Source organism: Pleurodeles waltl, chromosome 10, assembly GCF_031143425.1.
Source record: "Pleurodeles waltl isolate 20211129_DDA chromosome 10, aPleWal1.hap1.20221129, whole genome shotgun sequence".
Lineage (NCBI taxonomy): Eukaryota > Metazoa > Chordata > Amphibia > Caudata > Salamandridae > Pleurodeles > Pleurodeles waltl.
Genome location: NC_090449.1, coordinates 1,064,999,785 through 1,065,021,845, shown reverse-complemented (window position 1 = coordinate 1,065,021,845; position 22,061 = coordinate 1,064,999,785). Strand labels below are relative to the sequence as shown.

Genomic DNA, 22,061 nt, shown 5'->3' with positions numbered 1-22,061 from the left:
TCTATGTAAGAAGATCCAGCCCGAGTAGTACATTCTTGTGGGCCAAAGTGACATTTACAGAAACATGGAATGCCACAGCTGTCTGGCCAAGGCGAGAGCAACGGCAATGAGTGCCAGAAATGTTGGTCTCATTTTCCTCACCACGTATGGGAGGGAGTGGAAGAGTCGGAAATGCTTAGGCATTGCCCAGAGATGCTGGGTATTTGTATTTAAAGTTTAGGCATTTTGCTCTTTCAGGGATAATGAACAGGTCTATTTGGGGGTTGCCCAGTGCTGGAAGTACATCTGTAGGACTTGCGAATGAAGTTCCTGCTTGATACGTTCTGCAGGTCTGTGAAGTCTTTGTCCAACCCCAGAAGGTGTTCAGCAAGAAGCTGTGTGGCACAGTGGATCATCAAATGGAAAATCCCCTGTGCTAAAGCTGAGAGCTAGCTAGAGCTTGTCCAGCTCGGTTTCAGACGGTAGAACATGGTGGTGTTGTCCATCTTGGTGATGATTACTTTCCCTCGAATAAGTAGGAAGAAGGCTTTGAGGGCTACTTGTATGGCAAGCACTTCCAGGTAATTTATATGACAACCTTTGTACTGAGTGGGCTACACTTCCTGAACAGGCATGTCATTGAGGTGCAGCCCCAGCCTGCGAGAAAGGTGTGCCTGGTGATGCCCACCTGAAGAATGAGGTCTGCGAAAGGCCATCTCTGTGACACACTGTTTCTGTTCCATTCTTGCGGACAGCGGTGAGTGATGGCCTTTATCAACACTACACCTTCCCAGTGACCATCCACCAGTGACCAATGCTGCATCACACCCTCCTCGTGTGTGTGTGGGGGGCAGGGGGCACATGTAGCGTGGCATGAGGCACACAGGATATGCATGATGCAATTATCCTCAGAAGGTGCACAACGGTGCATAACAAGCCCTGACTAGGGGTGACAAGTGGACTGAAAAGGTAGCAGCAGCTGCTGGAATGCCAGCACTGACTGGGGTTGGCTTTCACAATGACTACGTTCAGCAGGGGCTCTAAAAAGGGCTGAATTTGCCGAGGCTGGAGGAGGGATTTGGCAGCATGTGTGGTGGTGAATCCCAGGCTGTGAAGCGAGGAGACAGCAGTATGGTTGTGGGTGAGGCATTGTCTTCTGCCGCCAGTCTTGATCAGCCAATTGTTGGGGTAGGTGGAGACGTGAGTGTTCATCTCTTCACAGGTGGGGAGCCACCAGTGCTAAGCACTTTATGAACACCCTTGGAGCTGTAGTGATCCCAAATGGCAGTACATAGGATTGATAGTGATGTCCACTTAAACCACAAACCTCAGGCACCAGCGGTGTGCAGGATGGATGGGTATGCAAAAGTATGAGTACGTGTCTTGAGGTAGAATGCCGCCAGATAATCCCATTGTCAGAGTAAAGGGATGAAGTCCTGTAGGGTAGTCATATGGAAATGATCCAACAGGATGTATTTGGTGAAAGGCCTAAGGGAGCCGTCCTTTTTGGAAATGAGAAATTCCAGGGAGTAAACTCCCTTCCAATGTTGGCCTGGAGGGACTCTCAATTGCACCTTTATGGAGCAGTGCTTGAACCTTTTCTTGAAAGTAAACGAAGATGGGCTCTGCTGATGTCTGCAGTGTGAGATGTTGTGAGAGGTTAGAGGCAGTAGCCGTGGCGAACCACTGGTAACAGCCACCAGTATAATGTGATTTTCTCTCAGCCAGAGAAGAAACAGTGCAGTCCAGATTAGCGAAGGGAGGGGAAGAGCTCATCCCAAAACTGAGGTGAACGCTTGTATCTGTTGTTGACTCTATAAGCATTGCTAGTGAAACCTACTACCTGCCTGCTAGGGGGGTGACAGAGACAACAGGAGAATCGGTTTGAGGGGTGGGGGGGGTCGCAAAGTGACAGACAGTGGGAGGAGAGGTGGGAGGGAGCTAGCAGGTGGGAGATAGCAAGTGGGAGGGTGGGAGCTAGGCAACAACGGGAGAGAGGGTGGGGCAAGGCATAAGGTAGCGGGAGCAAAACCAACAAAGGCAGTGGAAGAAAGAGTGGGTGGGGCCAAGCCAACTACGAAAGGAGAGGAACACAGATGGGGGAGAAGTACACGAGGGAACCACCTGAAAAAGACACTCTGGTAGAGTGCGTAAACACCAAGAATTAGGGAGTGCCTGAAAAAGTGACAAATGAAAGGATACAAGTAATCTGTCCATGCTCCAGGAGAGGGACAAACCCACAGAGAGGAAATAAGCCTACAGCAGTTGACCAACAAGAAGCAAGGAAATGACTGACAGTGAAGGCAACTAATGGTGAGTAACGCACAGAATTGTTGACATTGCATGTTCTCTGCAGTGGTAAATAGACTGAGCCAAGGTTCTCCCTATCTGCAGAAGGGACCTTGCGCCACACCTCTGGCTGCAACTGCCACTTGTGATGCACTAGGCATCAATGGTTGAGTTCACCAGCCCTAGCATTCAAAGATCCTGCCAGATGGTTCACTTCCAGGAAGATTTCTTGATGGTCCAGTCAATTCCAGAGGCACAGTGCCTCCTGGCACATGATCTAGGACCCCACTCTTTCCCGCCTGTAACAATACATGTGGTGGAGGTGTTTATAAACACCTGCGCCAGCATCCCTATGATGGAAGGAAGGAAGGCCTTCAATGCCAAGAGGATGACTCAGAGGTTCATACGGTGCTGGGCCTTTGCCGGAAACCAGGGGCTTCTGGTCTCCACCTCTCCCAGGCTGCCACACCAACCAAGATGGGAAGCATCATGCACCACGGTCAACTCTGGGTGGCAGAGGGATCTGCGCTGACCCAATTGCAGTCCAGTGATCAACACTGCAAATCATTTGCAGTCTCCTCTGAGATCTGGATGTGGTCGGAGCGGTCCCCTTGATGTAGGGGCCAATGATACTTCAGATCCCACTGCAGACCGTGTATATGCCACCGGGTGCGCTGAAGCAGCAGTATGCAAGAGGTCATCAGTCCCAGCAGCCTAAGCCAACCGCACTGAAATCCAGGACAAACGCTAAAGGATCGGGAACATGGCATGAATGTCCTAGACTAACCTTTACGGGGAGAAAAGCACAGCACTGAACTGTGTCCAGAAAGGCTCGGTGAAGAGGACAGTCTGAGGAGTCTGGTGCATCTTTAGCACTTTGATAGCAAACCCCAAAGATGACAAAAGGTTTGCCGTGGTCTGGAGGTGACTGACGACTGGGACAAGCCCACCTTCAGCAGCCAACCGTCAAGGTAGGGGAAGACTGGAACCCCCAAAGGTGCACTGCTGTCACCATTACTTTAATGAACATCTGAGGTGTGCTGGTGAGACCTAAGGGGAGCACAGTGAACTGAAAATGATCCTGCCCCACCGTGAACTGCGGATAGCACCTGTGGGCCTGCAGGATGGCAATGTAGAGTGAGCATCCTGCAGGTGTCCAACACTTCCATCCCATTTCCAGGGCAGACGATATACCTGAGCCTTGTCTTCTGCATGAAGGCATTGAGAGCGACTGTCCAGTATGGAACGAAGGCCTCGTCCTCCTTCAGCACCCGAAAATAGCAAGAACAACAGCCAGTTCCCATTTCTGATGCTGACACACACTGTTTCTTTTGGCCAGAAGGGCCTGCACTTCCTGATGCAAGATGGACAGATAGTCCTCAGTGAGCCGTCCCGAGGATGGTGGAAGGTGCAAAGGGGTGGAAAAAATAAGGGTGTATCTGCGACCCACAATTTTCAGAACCCACTTGTTAGAGGTGACTGCTTACCCCACAGGGAGGAAATGCTGAACCCTGCACTCAACAGGGTGGTTGTGTGTCTGGAAGAACACTACAGAGGTTTTGCAGTTGCAGCACCGGGTGGCGCAGACAAAATTGGAGTGCTTGCTGCCCCTGTCCACAGTGTGTGCGTGTGGCGCAGCCATGAAAAGGCTGTAGGGTCTGCTGGACTGGCTGCATGGATGGGTATTGGTGGTACTGGAAGCCACTACCATAGCCATGGAGGGTGTGAAACTGCTGGTGAATCTGAAGCATTAGAGCAGAAAGGCCCAATGAGGCATATGTGGCTCGGCTGTCTTTAAAGCGCAGGAGGGGTGAATCCACCTTCTCACTGTAGAGGCGAGTGCTGTTAAAGGGCATGTCCAATAGGGAAGACTGGACATTCCTGGAGAAGCCTTTAGATGTCATCCAGGCATGTGTCCTGAATGTCACACTGGTGCCAGTTGCCCACCCAAGGAAATCTGTAGGTTTTAACCCGAATCGATAATGGCCGTGAATACCCAAAATTCTCAATGTCTTAAGGATGGGTAGAGCACAATTCCTCCAGTACAGTAGGTAGTACCTCAGCAACAGAGTCCCAAAGGACATGAGGTGATTAGCCCAATAGGCAGCTGTCATTGATGGGCTTTAATATCAGGCTGGTGGAGGAGAACATGTGCGTCTCAAAGGTTTTGAGACTATCCGGTGGGGTGGTAGGTAAAGCATTAAGTTGATGCTGCTCGTGGACGCCTGCACTATTAAGCTTTCTGGGGCCAGGTGCTGTTTTATGAAAGCTGGGTACCAGCGTAAGGGCAGTGGCGTCTCACCATCTAGTTATTTACTGGTGGTCTGGAACATGGCACTTCCCACGTCCTTGTAAGAATGTCTGGGAGGAATCATTAAAAAGCAACTTTGCTGAGAACATAGTGTTCGATGGCATCTGTCGCTGTAGATACGCATGTTTTGCATAGCTCGCCATCTGGTGTTGGGTCGGAGTGTTACAAGTTGTTTTTCTTCGAAGAAGTCTTTCGAGTCACGGGACCGAGTGACTCCTCCTTTTGTCTCCATTGCGCATGGGCGTCGACTCCATCTTCGATTGTTTTTTTTTCCGCCATCGGGTTCGGACGTGTTCCTGTACCTCCGAGTTTCGGAACGGAAAAACAGCAAAATTTCGGAAGATTTTCGTCGGTATTGTTGCGTTCGAGATCGGCGTAGTTAGAATCAACACCGCATCGAAGAGCTCCGGAGCCCTTCGGGGTAGTTTTCGATCCCCCGTCGGGGCCTGCTCGGCCCGACCGCGTGTAGAAGAACGCCGATGGAACGGACCCCGTTCCGTTTCTGTCCCAAATGCCACAACAAATACCCCTATACAGACCAACACTTGGTCTGTAACCTGTGCCTGTCACCTGAGCACAGTGAAGACACTTGCGAGGCCTGTCGTGCGTTCCGGTCCCGAAAAACACTCCGAGACCGTCGAGCCAGAAGACTTCATATGGCGTCCACGCTGACAGCCCACCGAGAGTTCGAGATACAAGAAGAGGAAGAAACCTTTTCGATACACGAATCGGACTCCAAGGAATTCGACGATCCACGAACCGTGAGTAAGACGTCGAAAACCACTCATAAGAAGATTGTCAAGGCCCAGGGGACGCCACTGCCACCAGGCCATGGCTCCACCCATAAATTCGGTGACCGACCGTCGGCACCGAAAAAGGCCCAAACAGTGCCAAGACCGTCCGACTCCGGTCGAGACACCGGCACGCAGTCTTCTCGGGACCGAGAAAGTGCTGGAGACATACATCGACACCGAGATAGCGGTGTAGACACGGCTCGACGCCGAGACAGCAGCACTGACGAAGATAGACGCCGAGATGTTTCGACTCCGAAAAAGAAAAAAGTCACCTCAGAGCCGAAAAAAGATGCAGACAGGGTTTCGGTGCCAAAACAACCTGCAACCGACCCAGTTTCAGGCTCTTATACAGAAGAGCAATCAATGACCTCCCAAATGCGAAAGCATAGATTTGAGGAAGACCTGCAATCCACCGATGTAGACCATACGCAGAAACGTATTTTTATACAGCAGGGGACAGGAAAGATAAGCACCCTTCCCCCTATTAGGAGAAAGAGAAGACTGGAATTTCAAACTGACCAAACACCACAAACAAAAATGGTGAAAAAGGTTACTCCACCACCCTCTCCCTCCACCTATAATTCACGTCTCACCAGCACAAACTCCATCACATTCCCCGGCTCACACCACCATGAGCCAAGGTGACCAGGATCAGGACGCATGGGACTTATACGACGCCCCCGTGTCAGATAACAGTCCGGAGGCATACCCTACAAAGCCATCACCACCAGAAGACAGTACTGCATATTCTCAGGTGGTGGCTAGAGCAGCACAATTCCACAATGTAAGCCTCCACTCAGAACAAGTCGAGGATGACTTTCTATTCAACACCCTCTCCGCCACCCACAGCTCCTACCAAAGCCTGCCTATGCTCCCTGGTATGCTTCGGCACGCAAAAGACATCTTTAAGGAGCCGGTCAAAAGTAGGGCAATCACACCAAGGGTGGAAAAAAAGTATAAAGCGCCTCCTACAGACCCTATTTTCATCACTACACAGCTGCCACCAGATTCTGTCGTTGTAGGAGCAGCTAGGAAAAGGGCCAACTCCCACACATCTGGAAAGCCGCAAGTTCGATGCAGCTGGAAAGAGTCGCAGCACAAGCTGCAAACCAGTGGCGCATCGCTAACTCTCAGGCACTACTTGCGCGCTATGACAGAGCCCATTGGGATGAGATGCAACATCTCATTGAACATCTACCCAAAGACCTACAAAAGAGGGCAAAGCAAGTGGTTGAGGAAGGACAGAACATTTCAAACAACCAGATACGCTCCTCCATGGATGCAGCAGACACAGCTGCAAGAACAATAAATACATCTGTGACCATCAGAAGGCATGCATGGCTACGAACGTCTGGGTTTAAACCAGAGATTCAGCAGGCAGTTCTCAATATGCCATTCAACGAAAAAGAACTGTTCGGTCCAGAAGTGGACACGGCGATTGAGAAACTTAAAAAAGACACGGACACTGCTAAAGCCATGGGCGCACTCTACTCCCCGCAGAGCAGAGGAAATTACAGCACCTTCCGCAAAACACCCTTTAGAGGGGGGTTTCGGGGTCAGGCCACACAAGCCAGTACCTCACAGGCAACAACATCCAGTTACCAGGGACAGAACAGGGGAGGCTTTCGGGGCCAATATAGAGGAGGGCAATTCCCTAGGAATAGGGGAAAATTTCAAAGCCCCAAAACCCCTACAAATAAGCAGTGACTCACATGTCACTCACCCCCTCCACACAACACCAGTGGGGGGAAGAATAGGTCATTATTACAAAGCATGGGAGGAAATCACTACAGACACTTGGGTTCTAGCAATTATCCAAAATGGTTATTGCATAGAATTTCTACAATTCCCTCCAAACATACCACCGAGAGCACAAAATTTATCAAAACATCATTCCGAGCTCCTGGAGATAGAAGTTCAAGCACTATTGCAAAAGAATGCAATCGAGTTAGTACCAAACACACAAATAAACACAGGAGTTTATTCACTGTACTTCTTAATACCAAAGAAGGACAAAACGCTAAGACCAATCCTAGACCTAAGAATACTAAACACATACATCAAATCAGACCACTTTCACATGGTCACACTACAACAAGTGTTACCATTGCTGAAACTACACGACTACATGACAACATTAGACCTCAAAGACGCGTATTTCCATATACCAATACATCCATCGCACAGGAAATACCTAAGGTTTGTATTCAAAGGAATACACTACCAATTCAAGGTACTGCCTTTCGGTTTAACAACCGCACCAAGAGTCTTTACCAAATGTCTAGCAGTAGTCGCTGCACACATCAGAAGGCAGCAAATACATGTATTCCCGTATCTAGACGACTGGCTAATCAAGACCCATTCGTTAACGTGCTCACACCACACAAATCAAATCATACAAACCCTCTACAAACTAGGGTTCACAGTCAACTTCGCAAAATCCAACATTCTGCCATGCAAGGTACAACAATACCTAGGAGCCATAATAAACACAACAATAGGAGTAGCCACTCCAAGTCCACAAAGAATTAAAAATTTCAACAACATCATACAACGCATGTATCCAACACAAAGAATACAAGCAAAGATGATATTACAACTCCTAGGCATGATGTCTTCATGCATAGCCATTGTCCCAAACGCAAGACTGCACATGAGGCCCTTAAAACAGTGCCTAGCATCACAGTGGTCACAAGCACAGGGTCACCTTATAGATCTGGTGTTAATAGACCGCCAAACTTACCTCTCGCTTCTATGGTGGAACAATATAAATTTAAACAAAGGGCGGCCTTTCCAAAACCCAGTGCCACAATACGTAATAACAACAGATGCTTCCATGACAGGATGGGGAGCACACCTCGATCAACACAGCATACAAGGAAAATGGAACGTACATCAAACAAAACTGCATATAAATCACCTAGAACTGCTAGCAGTTTTTCAAGCACTAAAGGCTTTTCAACCAATAATAGTTCACAAATACATTCTCGTCAAAACAGACAACATGACAACAATGTATTATCTAAACAAACAAGGGGGAACGCACTCAACGCAATTGAGCCTGCTGGCACAAAAGATATGGCGTTGGGCAATTCACAACAAAATTCGCCTAATAGCACAATTTATCCCAGGGATTCAGAATCAACTCGCAGACAATCTCTCTCGAGATCACCAACAGGTCCACGAATGGGAAATTCACCCCCAAATTCTGAACACTTACTTCACGCTCTGGGGAACACCTCAAATAGACTTGTTTGCGACAAAAGAGAACGCAAAATGCCAAAACTTCGCATCCAGATACCCACACAGGCAGTCCCACGGCAATGCCCTATGGATGAACTGGTCAGGGATATTTGCCTACGCTTTTCCTCCTCTCCCTCTCCTTCCTTATCTGGTAAACAAACTCAGTCAAAACAAACTCAAACTCATATTAATAGCACCAACTTGGGCAAGGCAACCCTGGTACACAACGCTGCTAGACCTATCAGTAGTACCCCACATCAAACTGCCCAACAGGCCGGATCTGTTAACACAACACAACCAAAAGATCAGACACCCAGATCCAGCATCGCTGAATCTAGCAATCTGGCTCCTGAAATCCTAGAATTCGGACACTTACAACTTACCCAAGAATGTATGGAAGTCATAAAGCAAGCCAGAAGGCCATCCACCAGGCACTGCTATGCCAGTAAATGGAAGAGGTTTGTTTGCTACTGCCATATTAATCAAATCCAACCATTACACGCAACCCCAAAACATGTAGTGGGTTACTTGCTTCACTTACAAAAATCTAACCTAGCTTTCTCTTCCATTAAAATACACCTTGCAGCAATATCTGCATACCTGCAGCCTACCTATTCAACTTCCCTATATAGGATACCAGTCATTAAAGCATTCATGGAGGGCCTTAAAAGAATTATTCCACCAAGAACACCACCTGTTCCTTCATGGAACCTAAATGTTGTCTTAACTAGACTTATGGGTCCACCTTTTGAACCCATGCACTCCTGCGAAATACAGTTCCTAACATGGAAGGTTGCATTTCTCATCGCCATTACCTCTCTAAGAAGAGTAAGCGAGATTCAGGCGTTTACAATACAAGAACCTTTTATACAACTACACAAAAATAAGGTCGTCCTAAGGACTAATCCTAAATTTCTACCAAAAGTTATTTCACCGTTCCATCTAAATCAAACAGTGGAACTTCCAGTGTTCTTCCCACAGCCAGATTCCGTAGCTGAGAGGGCACTACATACTTTAGATGTCAAAAGAGCATTAATGTATTACATTGACAGAACAAAGAGCATCAGGAAAACTAAACAGCTATTTATTGCATTCCAAAAACCTCATGCAGGAAACCCAATATCAAAACAAGGTATAGCCAGATGGATAGTTAAATGAATCCAAATCTGCTACCTTAAAGCTAAACGACAACTGCCCATTACACCAAGGGCACACTCAACCAGAAAGAAAGGTGCTACCATGGCCTTTCTAGGAAACATCCCAATGCAAGAAATATGTAAGGCAGCCACATGGTCTACGCCTCACACATTCACCAAGCACTACTGTGTAGACGTGTTATCCGCACAACAAGCCACAGTAGGTCAAGCCGTATTAAGAACATTGTTTCAGACTACTCCCACTCCTACAGGCTGAGCCACCGCTTTGGGGAGATAACTGCTTACTAGTCTATGCAAAACATGCGTATCTACAGCGACAGATGCCATCGAACTGAAAATGTCACTTACCCAGTGTACATCTGTTCGTGGCATCAGTCGCTGTAGATTCGCATGTGCCCACCCGCCTCCCCGGGAGCCTGTAGCAGTTCGGAAGGTACCTTCAACTATTTGTATATATATTATTTTAACCTTAAATAGGTACATACTTAGTCACTCCATTGCATGGCCACTATTACTACAATACAACTCCTACCTCACCCTCTGCGGGGAAAAACAATCGAAGATGGAGTCGACGCCCATGCGCAATGGAGACAAAAGGAGGAGTCACTCGGTCCCGTGACTCGAAAGACTTCTTCGAAGAAAAACAACTTGTAACACTCCGACCCAACACCAGATGGCGAGCTATGCAAAACATGCGAATCTACAGCAACTGATGCCACGAACAGATGTACACTGGGTAAGTGACATTTTCATTTTCACCTCTATGGTCAGCAACTGGAGGTCAAGATCCTCCTCGGCCGCCCTTTGCATCACAACTACAAATGAGACCGACACTTTCCAAAGTCCCTGGCCCAGGTCGAGAGACCAGCCCAGGGTTGGGAGAAGTATCCAGTCCACTGGCATCCAGCAGCTCATCATGCCAGTTGTCTTCAGTATGTGGTTGAGCAAACTCACCCCCTTTATCCTAAAGGTCATCAGAATCTGAGCCGAAAAAAGGTCTGAAGGTCTGGGGCCTTCCATGAGGCAAGGGTAATGTGTCCGAGTCCGATGGTTTGCCAAAAGGCTCCGGCATAGTCGGATCAGACTGCAGCTTGGGTCGAAGCGAAGTCAATTCTGATAGCATTATTTGTTGTGCTTCGCAGTCCAGGCTGGTGCTGAGGGATCAGGGATAAGTTGAGGCACCAGCACCAATGTCAGCACCAAAGCGGTTCCGAAATAAGTCCAGAGGTTCCTGCTGATGCAGAGGGCGGAGCTGCCGAGTGCCAGCCAGAGGACCCCATGGTTTCTAGCAGGCTGCAGGAAACAGCAGGCGCAACAGACACAGAATGGTTGCACTGAACTTGTGGATTCGCTATGATGTGGCAAAAGGACTCAGGAACTCAAGCTGCCCCCTGTGCAAGAATCTGAATCGGCTCCCAAGAAGATAGCATTCAGGAGCAAAACAGAGGCACGTTAACTAACTCTCACTTTCACAGGAGTTTGAGAATGGTGGGAAGGAGCAGAGCCTAGCTTGGGCTTCTTGTGCTTCTTTTTGGACTTACCGGATGACTTTGGCCATGAAGATCGGCCACAGAAAGAACTTCTGCTGTGGAAATGGGGCCATCCCTTCCCTTCAGGTGGTCATGGTGCATTGTCTTTAGGTGTTTGGTGATAAAGCTTTGCCTCATAGCCCCGTAGGCCTTCAGATTCATCAAGGCACAGTTGCTCAACTCCCTGGAGCCAAGGGCTGACCTAAAGCACCAAAGAGTGGAGATCTGTCAGACGTTTGCTTGTCATAGTCCCTATAAGCCTTGAACCCTGCGGTTTTAGGGGGGATGTTTTCGCACACTGGCAGTCATGTCAAAATTTTGGAAAAGTAGTCTTGTGAAGAAATGAGAGGTTGCTCCTGATTCGCGTCTAGTGGTTCATAAAGAGAGCAACTGGTGTCAGTATGTTTGGGGTGCGCTTTGATGTGGCTCTGCACATCACTTCCAGAGAGGAACGACGTAGGCACAGAGTCCCACAATGCCACTTATCGGGACAGGGGGACTACTTAAAGTTTCCGAATATAGACTGATGCCTGGGGATTATTCAAAGGGTGAGAAATCTGCAGTAAGAAGTATTCAGCAGAAAATGATTACATGAACGGTCAAATTGTATCCTCCATCCCTGCCTGCGAAACGAGCCATTCTTTTATGATCAGACCCCAGGCTTTCCTTTGGTTTGATCTCAGAGCAGTTGAACGCCTCTTGATTCATTTCAGTTTCCTTCACCGACAAAGCTCCAATTCCTCAAAGTTGAATCGTGATCTTTTGGGCTCAGTGGAATGGAGAGGTCAGAGATATGGCTAATCTGGATAACAGGGAAAAACAATGTTAAGGTGGAGCGTGTGTTCTAGTGCACTGTGAGTCTCAGGGGGAGCTGCCACCAGTCACCCTGAAATCAAAAGACATTCTTTGAAGGAATAGAAGCTAGAGTGTCCAAAGCCCAACCCTAGATGGAAGGCATGTGTAAAGCATTTGATCTACAGCTACACATGCTACAAACAAGGATTTATTTGGCCCCGCCCAGGAGTGCCCTTGTCTGGAATACCTGTTGGACTGTAACATGGGCTTCAGACCACTCCTTTGCCAGGCATTACTTTGTCTCCGATGGCTGCAGGGACATGTGTTTTGATGAGTGGCTGTCAAAGCTTGTTGACTGAATTATCTCCTCCGACCCAGAGGTCGGTAAACTGCAGGTACAAGATCTCAGAATAATGAGTTACTTGTCTCCCATAGTGACCACTCTGGTGGATATCACCTGGAGATCCTTCACTGATCTCTCCACCACCCATCTTCTCCTTCTGAGGAGTGGTCCGGCATGTTTAATTTGGTTCCAGGGTAATTTTCTGCACTTCATTGCTGTCAGTTTTGTCAATCATGTTTTTCCTTCTAAGGAAGTGGTAAAATAACAGGAAACATTAAAGCTCCATTATGTCACATCTGGGGAGGGTACCCGAACGAAATAAGAGGACTGGCGCCACCTACCACAGCAGGAGAGCTCTTTCAACTTTCAATATCCAGGGTGGTGCCTGGAGGAGATTCAAGAGGTAAGGAATTCACAGCTAGACAGAGTATCCACCTGAGATCATTACCAAAGATAAGTATCTCATTCTTCTACATGTTCTACCAGTTTTGGTACATTTATTTGGTTTCAAAAAAATCTTTTTAGGATGTAGTTGTTCTGTGTTCCTCATCGTCACTACCATTCACAATTTCTTTAATTAACTAATTAAAAAGTTATTCTGTTTTAAACAAAGAATGCACATGAAATAATGCAAATGTATACATACCTTGCTGCATGCTAAATGCAAAGCAGTATTTTTAGTATTATCTTGTAATGTCAGATCCGCCTTTGCACTGCTCACCAGGACTTCTGTAAAGTAGATAAACTGTCATTAATGTGTTTGCAAGATCTGCTGGCTTGACCTATATTGTGCTGTACCCATCTCTGTGGCCCACCCTGTTCGTAGGGGCAGCCATACTGATTTCTATGGGTATTAATGATAACTCAGTGGAAAGTAAAATAAGCATAAAACAATGAAGGGAAAAATCAGAAGCACACCAAAATCTGATGCAAACCCAAAGCAAGAGAGAAAACTAAACTTCAAAGAAGCATTCTCGGGTAACGCACAAGATGGAGTGACTCCTCAGTGATACTGTGCATTGGCATCGACTCCTTTGTTAGACTATTTCTCCCCAGGCGGGTGAGAAGAGTGGAGATGAAGTATAGATAAAGAAGTCCATTCAAAAGGCATGTCTGGCTCAGATACACATGCTCTGCAGAGACTAGCGCAGTCCCTCCATGATAGTCATGGCTAGCCCGTGGGAGTTGCAGTTGATTGGAACAGTGTTCTTAGTACTGCTTAGCCTACACTGGCTTGTTGGCGTGCAAGTACATCTACACAATAGTGTTTTGTAGATGTACGTGGTGTAGATCATGTAGCTGCCTTACAGACATCAGCTGTAAGTATGTTTCCAAGGAAAGCCACAGTGGCTCCCTTCTTCCTGGTGGAGTGTGCTCTGGGAGTGACAGGAAGGTGTCTTTGCTGTACCATAACAAGTTTGAATACATTTTATTATCAACCTAGCTATGTTGCTTTTGCATACTGGATTGCTTTTATGAAGTAATGAGAAAGCTACAAAGAGCTGCCAAGTCTTTCTAAACTTTTGTTCTATTAATGTAGAACATTGATGTAGGGTTAACGTCTAAAGTGTGAAGTGCTCTTTTACCAACTGAGTCGGGCTGTGGAAAGAAGACGGGTAACTCAATGGATTAATTATTGTGGAATCAATAGACCACCTTACTAAGGAACTTTGAATTGGAGCGAAGAATCACTTTGTCACTATGAATTTGGAAGAATGGTTCTTCCAAGGTTAGTGCCTGGAGCTCACTAACAGGCTTGAGAAACGTGATAGCAACTAAAATAAAAAAACGCTCCATGACAAGTACTTTAGAGGATATGAGTGAAGTAGCTCAACAGGAGGACCCATGAGCCTGACAAGGACAATATTGAGGTTCCATGATTTGGGGGGGACCGCACTCTTGACAGAATGACCAGTTTAAGTCCTTCCATAAATGCTTTGATTCCTGGAATCCTAAAGCAGAGATGTGTTTTGTAAATACGAAGCTATGCCTGCAAGATATAAGCAAATGGATGTGTAAGCAAGTAGAAGACTGTGTCTTGGACAGTAGCTTTAATGGGATTAATGTGTTTGGGTTGACAGTAGCCAACAAAGCGTTTACAGTATGCAGCATAACGTGCTTTGTTAGTGGGTTTACAAGCTTCTCTGAGGATGTCCATGCACTCTGCAGGCAGATCTAGGCAACCAATTCTATTACTTCAGGAGTCATATCGCAAAGTTGGGAGATTTGGGGTCTGGGTGCTTGACCTTGACTTTAAGTGAGAAGATCCAGCCTGTTGAGAAGCTTCTTGTGGGAGAGTACTGAAACATCCAGTAGTATGGTGAACCAGGGCTGGCATGCCCATGTTGGAGCTACAATGATCATTTTGAGAGATGTTTGCCTGATCCATTGGACTAGAAACTGAACGAAAAGGAGAGGTGGAAAAGCATAGGCAAATATTCTTGACCAGTTCATCCAGAGCATTGTCCTTGGATTGAGGGTGTGAGTACCTGGAGGCGAAGTTTTGGCATTTTGTGTTTTCTGCTGTGGCAATAAGATCTATTGGAGGTGTTCCCCCATTTCCGGACGTATTTTTGAAAGGACTTGCGGGTGAAGTTCCCATCTGGTGTCTTGTCGCTGCATCCTGCTGAGCAGGTCTGCAAAGTTGTTGTCCGTTCCTGGGAGATACTCTTCCACTAGGTGAATGTGAAGGTGGAAATCAAATTTATACACTGTCTTAGAGAGTTGGAACAACTGGAGTGACCTTGTGTTAGAGTGATCAGACACATGTTCTAGAAAAGGGAGCCCTTTCAACAGGTTGGTGGTGTTCCACCATTGCAGAGTGATTGGGACCACTGACAAGAGACACTTCTGGAAAGGACACGTGGAGTCTGGCATGGAGGACGATAGCAATGCAAGAGGCCATCACCCCTAACAGGTGCATTATAGTACTGACCGTGTATGATGAGTTCCTCGGTTGTGAAAATAAGCCAGACTGGGATATGCAATCCCTAATTCTGCAGTTAGTATAGCTCCTAGATGCAGCTGTATCTGGAGAGGTTGAAGGTGGGATGTGAGAAAGTTGAATGTGAAACCCAAGTTATGTAGAAGGTCCACCTCCATCAGTGTGGTGTTGGCATTGTGATCATGTCCTGGCTTTGATAAGCCAGTCATCTAGGTATGGGAATACGTGTATGTTTTGTCTCCAGAGGTGAGCTGCTACTACTGCTAAGCACTTTGTGAAGACCCTGGCAGCTGAGCTCTTTCAAAAGGTAGAACCTTGAATTAATAGTGTTTTTCCACAATCTGGTTCTGAGATACTTGCAGGGTGGATGCAGATATGAAAGTAGGAGATATGAAACCTAGGGCAGTCACCAAGTTGCCATTTGGTAACGATAGAGTGGGATGAGCACAATAGTAGAGAAGTGTGATCAAAGACAATACCATCAATTTTAGGAAAGACGGAAGAAAGATTATGCAACCGGAGAAAAGGGAGTATGGAGTGAAGAGACATTTCCAAACTCGGCAGCAAAGAAAAAGCAATCCAAGGAGTTGATGCCCATGTGCAGTATCACCTGGCAGGAGGAGTCACTTTGATCCTGTGACTCGAGAATGCTTCTTTGAAGGAAAACAGCTTGCAACACTCCAAACCCAATATTAGATGGCAGGAGCATGCAGAGCAAGAGTATCTACAGCCACTCATGCCTTTTTCACACTTTGTCTCGCAGAAATGTCTCTATTGTAAGGGCAGACAGAAATATTCAATATTCCTTACAGACAGATTTCAAATGTGGAGTTACTACTCAGGACAGAAGACTAAATATGTCACCAAACCCACCATAAGGAGAAGGTGGTGTTCGAAGAAGCTGGTTGGATACTCTACGTTGCAAGCACAATAACTGGGGCTCAGAGGTGTAGGACAAGGTGTGAGAAGAAAAGGAGGAGAATGCGTTTTCAGCACTTTGGATATAGGTGTAAGGGGAACTTTAGTGGGACACTCAGATTCTTCCTGAAAAACAACATTACTGAGCCAGATGTAGTTTTCATAGTCTCAGAATAGTTACCTTCTTCACACTAGAAATTATCTTTTCAAACTTTAAAAACAACACAAAAGCTCTTTACCGACGGCATTGGTTTGCCCGTTTTCGGCAGCCATCATCAACGGTGTTCTCCCTGTAGCATCAGTGGCATTCACTTGTGCGTTGTGGCTCAGCAGTAGCTGTAAACACTCCACATGATCCGTGAAAGCAGAGGCATGCAGGGGTGTCCTGGGGGCACAAGAGAACAGTTAGTCAGGAAGACAACTTACCTGAAACACTGCAAAGGTCTACTGTGGCAGAGAGCTAGAAGACACGGGCTGTGAGATCATTTCTTGTGGCCTTGGGTGAGTGAGGTTACTGACTTTTACTGTAGATGGTTAGGAGTGTTTACTGCTGGTTCCCCAGAGCCACAATTCTAGTAAACTCAAAACAAGATGGTCGAGAGTCACTCCCTTTAGAAACTGGACTATCAGGGTTGCAGCAGCCAAGAAAGTGGAGAAATTTAGAGACTCAGAACGCAGTGTGCTACAACTCACAACACTTCTTAACTTCAGTGTATTCTCCAATCATTACCTTATGCAAACCAAGATTCTTCAATAGCCGGTAAGACACATACTTAAATTTGCCACGAAGAAAACTAGAAGGTCCTCTTACCTTCACAGCCCACGTTACAACCCCACACATCTTCAAAGCTTCCTCACAGGAGGCTGCCAGTTGACATTGAGCCCCAAGGTAAATGTTGTCTCTAGAGAAGAGGTTAACTGAAGTTTCATCAGAAGCATTTGGGTCCCTTAGTAAGAGACCAGGACAACCAATGGATTGAAAGCATTTTGGTACACAGGCTACGCTTAAAATAGCTGCACGTGGTACCCAAGTATGCTCTAAATAAAAGATGCCACCACTAAAAACAGTCCAAGTCTATGGATTAAATGGGGTGCCAATTAAACAACACATATGCTCTACTCCAAACCCCCACACTCATTGTTCATTGGTGTACTGGGTGACAAGTGAACTCACAACTGGAAGGAAGGGCTAGTATTGTCCTCTTCCTCAGGAGAATGCCATGTGGGAAAACGTACAGATATGCTGCAGTAGAATCTAAACTATTTTATTTTATGTGTACATTAAACTTCTCCTTGAACAGAGTAGGTAAGGTGGGTTTAAGATTGAATTCCTATACTGAGGATGCACAAATCTTAGTGTAATTGGCGCAGAGATTAGATTTACGGACGTTGCAGTCCTCTTGAGCAAGCCTGCGTGGTGCAATGAAGATCAGAGATCTTTCAGTCCACTGAATGGGGCCATTATGTTCTTCCATATATCAGACGCTTTTGTTTTCATAACATGCTTATTACTGATTTTCAAGGTAACATGCTTAAAGCTATTTCCTCTCAGATGCAAAATATCTACAGAGTAAAATTAACCCAAGACAGCTGCCAATCAACTCCCCTCGCAATTTAATACAATGTCACTCACTGTACACGAGACATGCTTGTCGCTGTATAAAGCATTCCACATCATAAACACGGGAGATGCATCACTCTTAATACAAGTGAACACCTATGTTCTGCCACCGACAGAAGAAACTAGTGACTTACCTTTACATGCTTGATACAACTTTAAGTAGCAGTGAGGAATGTTAACATGGCCCTGGGCCTCAACAACAGCCTTTGTTTAGTAGTCCATCCACCTCATTTGAAACTACCCAAACGTCAGTCCATGCTGGGACTGATGGAGGTCTGTGGAGGCTGGGGTGGGGCGAGGTGACCACCGTCCTCTCAAATATTTCAAGTGATCACTTTCTTTAGTGAAATCTTTCCAGTTGTGTCTGCGGTGCAGGCAACTCATCATTTAGTTAGGAAGGGTGGAGAAGAGAATGAGAAACTCATTGGTGTCCTCACAGGATCAGTGATTTTTAAGCCGCCATACTCATCGATGGGGCGTGGAAACATCACAACCCTTTATGGGATTACCATACAACAGGCTAGTTTAGTACATCGATGAGGATTGGTACTGAGGAGGCAGGATCGACGTGACAAACGTAGTGTGCGTTTATGGTGGGCGCCGGCACCCCATGTCGTCCCTGACCTTAAACTATCACTGCTGCATTCATAACGATCACTCATTACTTCAGCTTTCTACCTCAAATGGGTACTCTCCCCTCACAAGCGGAAAGACAACTGCATGATTCACTGGGAAACGGTTTTCAGATACAGTAAGACTCACCTTCCTTTTGTGTCCACCGAGTTGACGATGCTGGTGCCCAGGGTGTCTATCAACATCTCAGCAGCTCCCTCGTTGTCATTTATCCTATTGAAGGTAAATGTGGTTAAAGATCAAGAAATGGTAGCTTTCATGAATCTCTAGTGGGAGATTAACTGGAGAATAATGATCAGTTCACTTACACGGCGCAGTGAAGAGGGCTGAAGGGATTGCCATCCAGCTTCTGGAAAACCTCTTGCTCCAGGAGCATCTCAACACAGGTGTCGTGACCTACAGGCCATGAGAAAAATAAAATAAAAAAAATTACAAAAAAAATTGAATGTAGTACTTTATGTTCTCTGGACGGTGTTAGAATCTTCCATAGATTCACAGATTGTGGTGTAGCGTACACTGGTGCGAGACGTAAGCCGACACTGGTAACAGCTCATCATAGCCTCGGCATCTATGGACGATCCAGCGCTTCTGAAAGCCACGGGTGCCAAGTGACTCAGAAGGTGAGGAATGAAGCGGGCTGGAGCATGGGCCCCAGACACTGCATTTGGTGCAGTTTTGAGAACAGCTTGGTGTAGGTGAGGGCTACTGTGGGAAGATCCCTGCTTATTCCATGGGTTACAAGTGAAGACTGAGAACCCAACAGCCAGAGGGAAGACTGAGACAGACATGGCACAAGAGTGCTAGAGAAAGGGTTGATGGACCAAAGGGACAGTCTTTTGAAGAAGGCCACGAAAATCATGGATTAGTAGGGAGCACAACCCTGGTCCATTCTAGTTACCCTGCAAAAAAAGAGACTACTTCCTATCCTTAGTCAACCAACTAAGATTAAACCTGGCGGAAAATAAAACTCGGCTCTTTTACAACCCCTTTAATTGCCTCATTGAAGCAGAAAAGAGCGGGAAGACGCGGGCAGCTGTCTCAGTGACTCTCCAGTTTTAGGCCCGCCGGAGGCTGTTTTAAGAGCCTACAGTGGACTTCACGCAGCTACTTCTCATCCAAGATTGAGAGTTACCAGCTGAACCATTATTTCTGTGATCCTTCTCCCACCTTTACTGGGAGAGAGGAAGGCTGTTCATGAAATGAAGGGAGACGTACAGTGGGGGATGGATCACAAGCAGCCTTTCCTTCTGAAGACCGACTGCAGTTACCTCCTGTACAAATGACCAGTAACTCACCAGGATCTGCGTTAGCATTAATATAAACTACAATCAAACTGAAAGATCAATTCCTGGAGGGCAGGAGAACTGGGAACCCAAAGTAAAAAGAAAAAGCTCAAAAGTAACGATGAAAATAAACCGGTTCAACATGGGCCAGAACCACCCAGGTTTTTATTTGGAGTCAACCCGTGTTTCTAGGAGTCCTGCAGGGCCTGGTTTGCTTTTAGTGGACTGAGCTCTAGGTCATGCAGAAGAGGTTGTGTGGCCTTTTGATAACATGTTGGGGGACACAGGAATCTATCCCTCAGGCTACACACTGCTTACATGCCTCAAAGGCTGTGTGTATAGTATGGTACTGAACTACAAGTTACTTCGCTTTCCAAACGTGCTTGGTACAAATGAACAACGATGTAAAGTCGGTTTACACATGCGACATGCTAATGTGATCTCTTCTGTACACAAGGGATTAGCGAAAGAAAGAGGAAGAAAGGAAAATAAAAACTTCTTGGTTTAGGCTACAATTTTTCGTAAGAAAGAGAGTTCTCAGGAACTTTATTCTTACATTCTTATAGATTATTCAAGAAGGGTCACGAAAACAGAGCCTGCAGCTCACTAACCCTCTGCCCAATATATTGGAAACTAAGGCGGGTGCTACCCATTGAGAGGGTGAAGGGTATTTATGCAGTGGTACACAGAGGGCCCACTCCTTAAAAACAGCTACATGCAAGTCCCATAAACAGACAGACTAAAACCCTTAACAAAAAGATCTTTAGTCACTGCAGTGTATCATTCGCTCACTAGATTTCAGCAGGTACAGGAGATAAGTCCGTACCATCTCTTCTAGGCAAGTCAGAGTGTGCTTTTCTCTAAACTCTGGAGCGCGCTTCCCTACATGAGGACATGCTCGGTTTGTAACCCTTGTTATATGTACGTCTGATGACGGGTTCCCACGCGCAGCAGGCACTAAAGAGAACGTGTACGTCTATCAATGGAGGCCACTATGATGCAGAAGCGTCAACTATTACCTGCACCTTCCAAGGTAAACCAGTGCTACCGTAGAGCTGTCATACTTTCAAGTGCACGCTTCTCCGTTCCACTAACCGTTATAACAGGCCCAATGGAGAGATGTATAACCAAGATTGTCCATTACTGCAGGAATGCTATCTGTTGAAGATGCCTGCAGGAGAGCTCCAAGCACACCGATGTGTCCACAGGCAGCTGCCAGGTGCATAGGTGTTCGCCCCCTACAGTCCCGCAGCAGGGTCTTGGCACCATGTTGAAGCAAGGCTTCCACACACTCCTCGTGTCCGGTCACAGCCTGTAGAGAGAATCAAGACCTTTAGGGTACGCGCGGAGCAGCTCTCCACTTAGAGACTAGAGAACATCTTGAGGGATGGCTACGAAACAATTTTTGGACCGTATTCAAGTGAAGCCCCCATCTCTGAGATTGAAGCAATGTTCTAGAGAAGCCCTTAATGTCACAGTGACTTCTAACTCCAGGAAAATAAGGAACATCTTTACATGTATTCAAAAATCACTGGGCCCTTCAGGTGTGCGCCCATTCGTCGCTGGGAGACTGCAGACGCAGTCAACTGATGTCGCAGATTCCTTGACCCTCTCCAACTACCTCGATACGTGTGTGATTTAAGAAATGCTACAGTGGTGCTTTAAGATCAAGGGCTTTGAGCTCAGTGACTACCTTTGGGAGACTAGAGAAGAGCAAAAGGGATATCCATTAACACCTTAACCCAGCACTAGTGAGCCACTCCCTCTCTGGGAGACTAAGGAAGGGCTCAAGGGATGACTAGATGTCTGGACCTTACCCCCGTGCAACCGTACACCTCAGGGAGACTACAGCAAGGCTACAGACATGCCCACAGATCTCCAGGCCATCTCCCAGCAACGACTATCAATGAGAGACTAGAGAATCACGTGAGATTTCTACAAACACTATGGAAACACACACACACATCCTGGATCTGCCTAGATGAACCCACCTCACCCCCTACCTCTGGGAACTCCGTTGGCTCCCTGTACAGAAACGATGCCAGTTCAAGCTCCTGCCCCATGCATACAAGGCCCTACACAACTGCAGACCCACCTACTCGAACCATCGTGTGAACTTCCATCAGCCCACCAGACACCTCTGCTCCACATCTCTTTCTCTAACCTTCACCCCCACCCCCTGCACCAGATGATGCAGAGGGGAAGGTCTCCTACCTAGCGAC

At 46.8% G+C, this 22,061-nt stretch overlaps 1 protein-coding gene across 2 annotated transcripts in view; it reads right to left on the bottom strand.

The window, feature by feature from the left end:
- ANKRD28 (ankyrin repeat domain 28) overlaps window positions 1–22,061 on the bottom strand; it is a 496,481-nt gene that overhangs the window by 81,842 nt on the left and 392,578 nt on the right. For both annotated transcript variants that reach the window (XM_069212092.1, XM_069212091.1), the window contains exons 21-25: window positions 20,935–21,151; window positions 18,865–18,952; window positions 18,686–18,769; window positions 16,542–16,687; window positions 13,087–13,169 (exon numbers count right to left, since the gene is read on the bottom strand). In XM_069212092.1, the coding sequence (XP_069068193.1) occupies window positions 13,087–13,169; window positions 16,542–16,687; window positions 18,686–18,769; window positions 18,865–18,952; window positions 20,935–21,151 (618 nt within the window). The remainder of the gene's footprint in view (window positions 1–13,086; window positions 13,170–16,541; window positions 16,688–18,685; window positions 18,770–18,864; window positions 18,953–20,934; window positions 21,152–22,061) is intronic.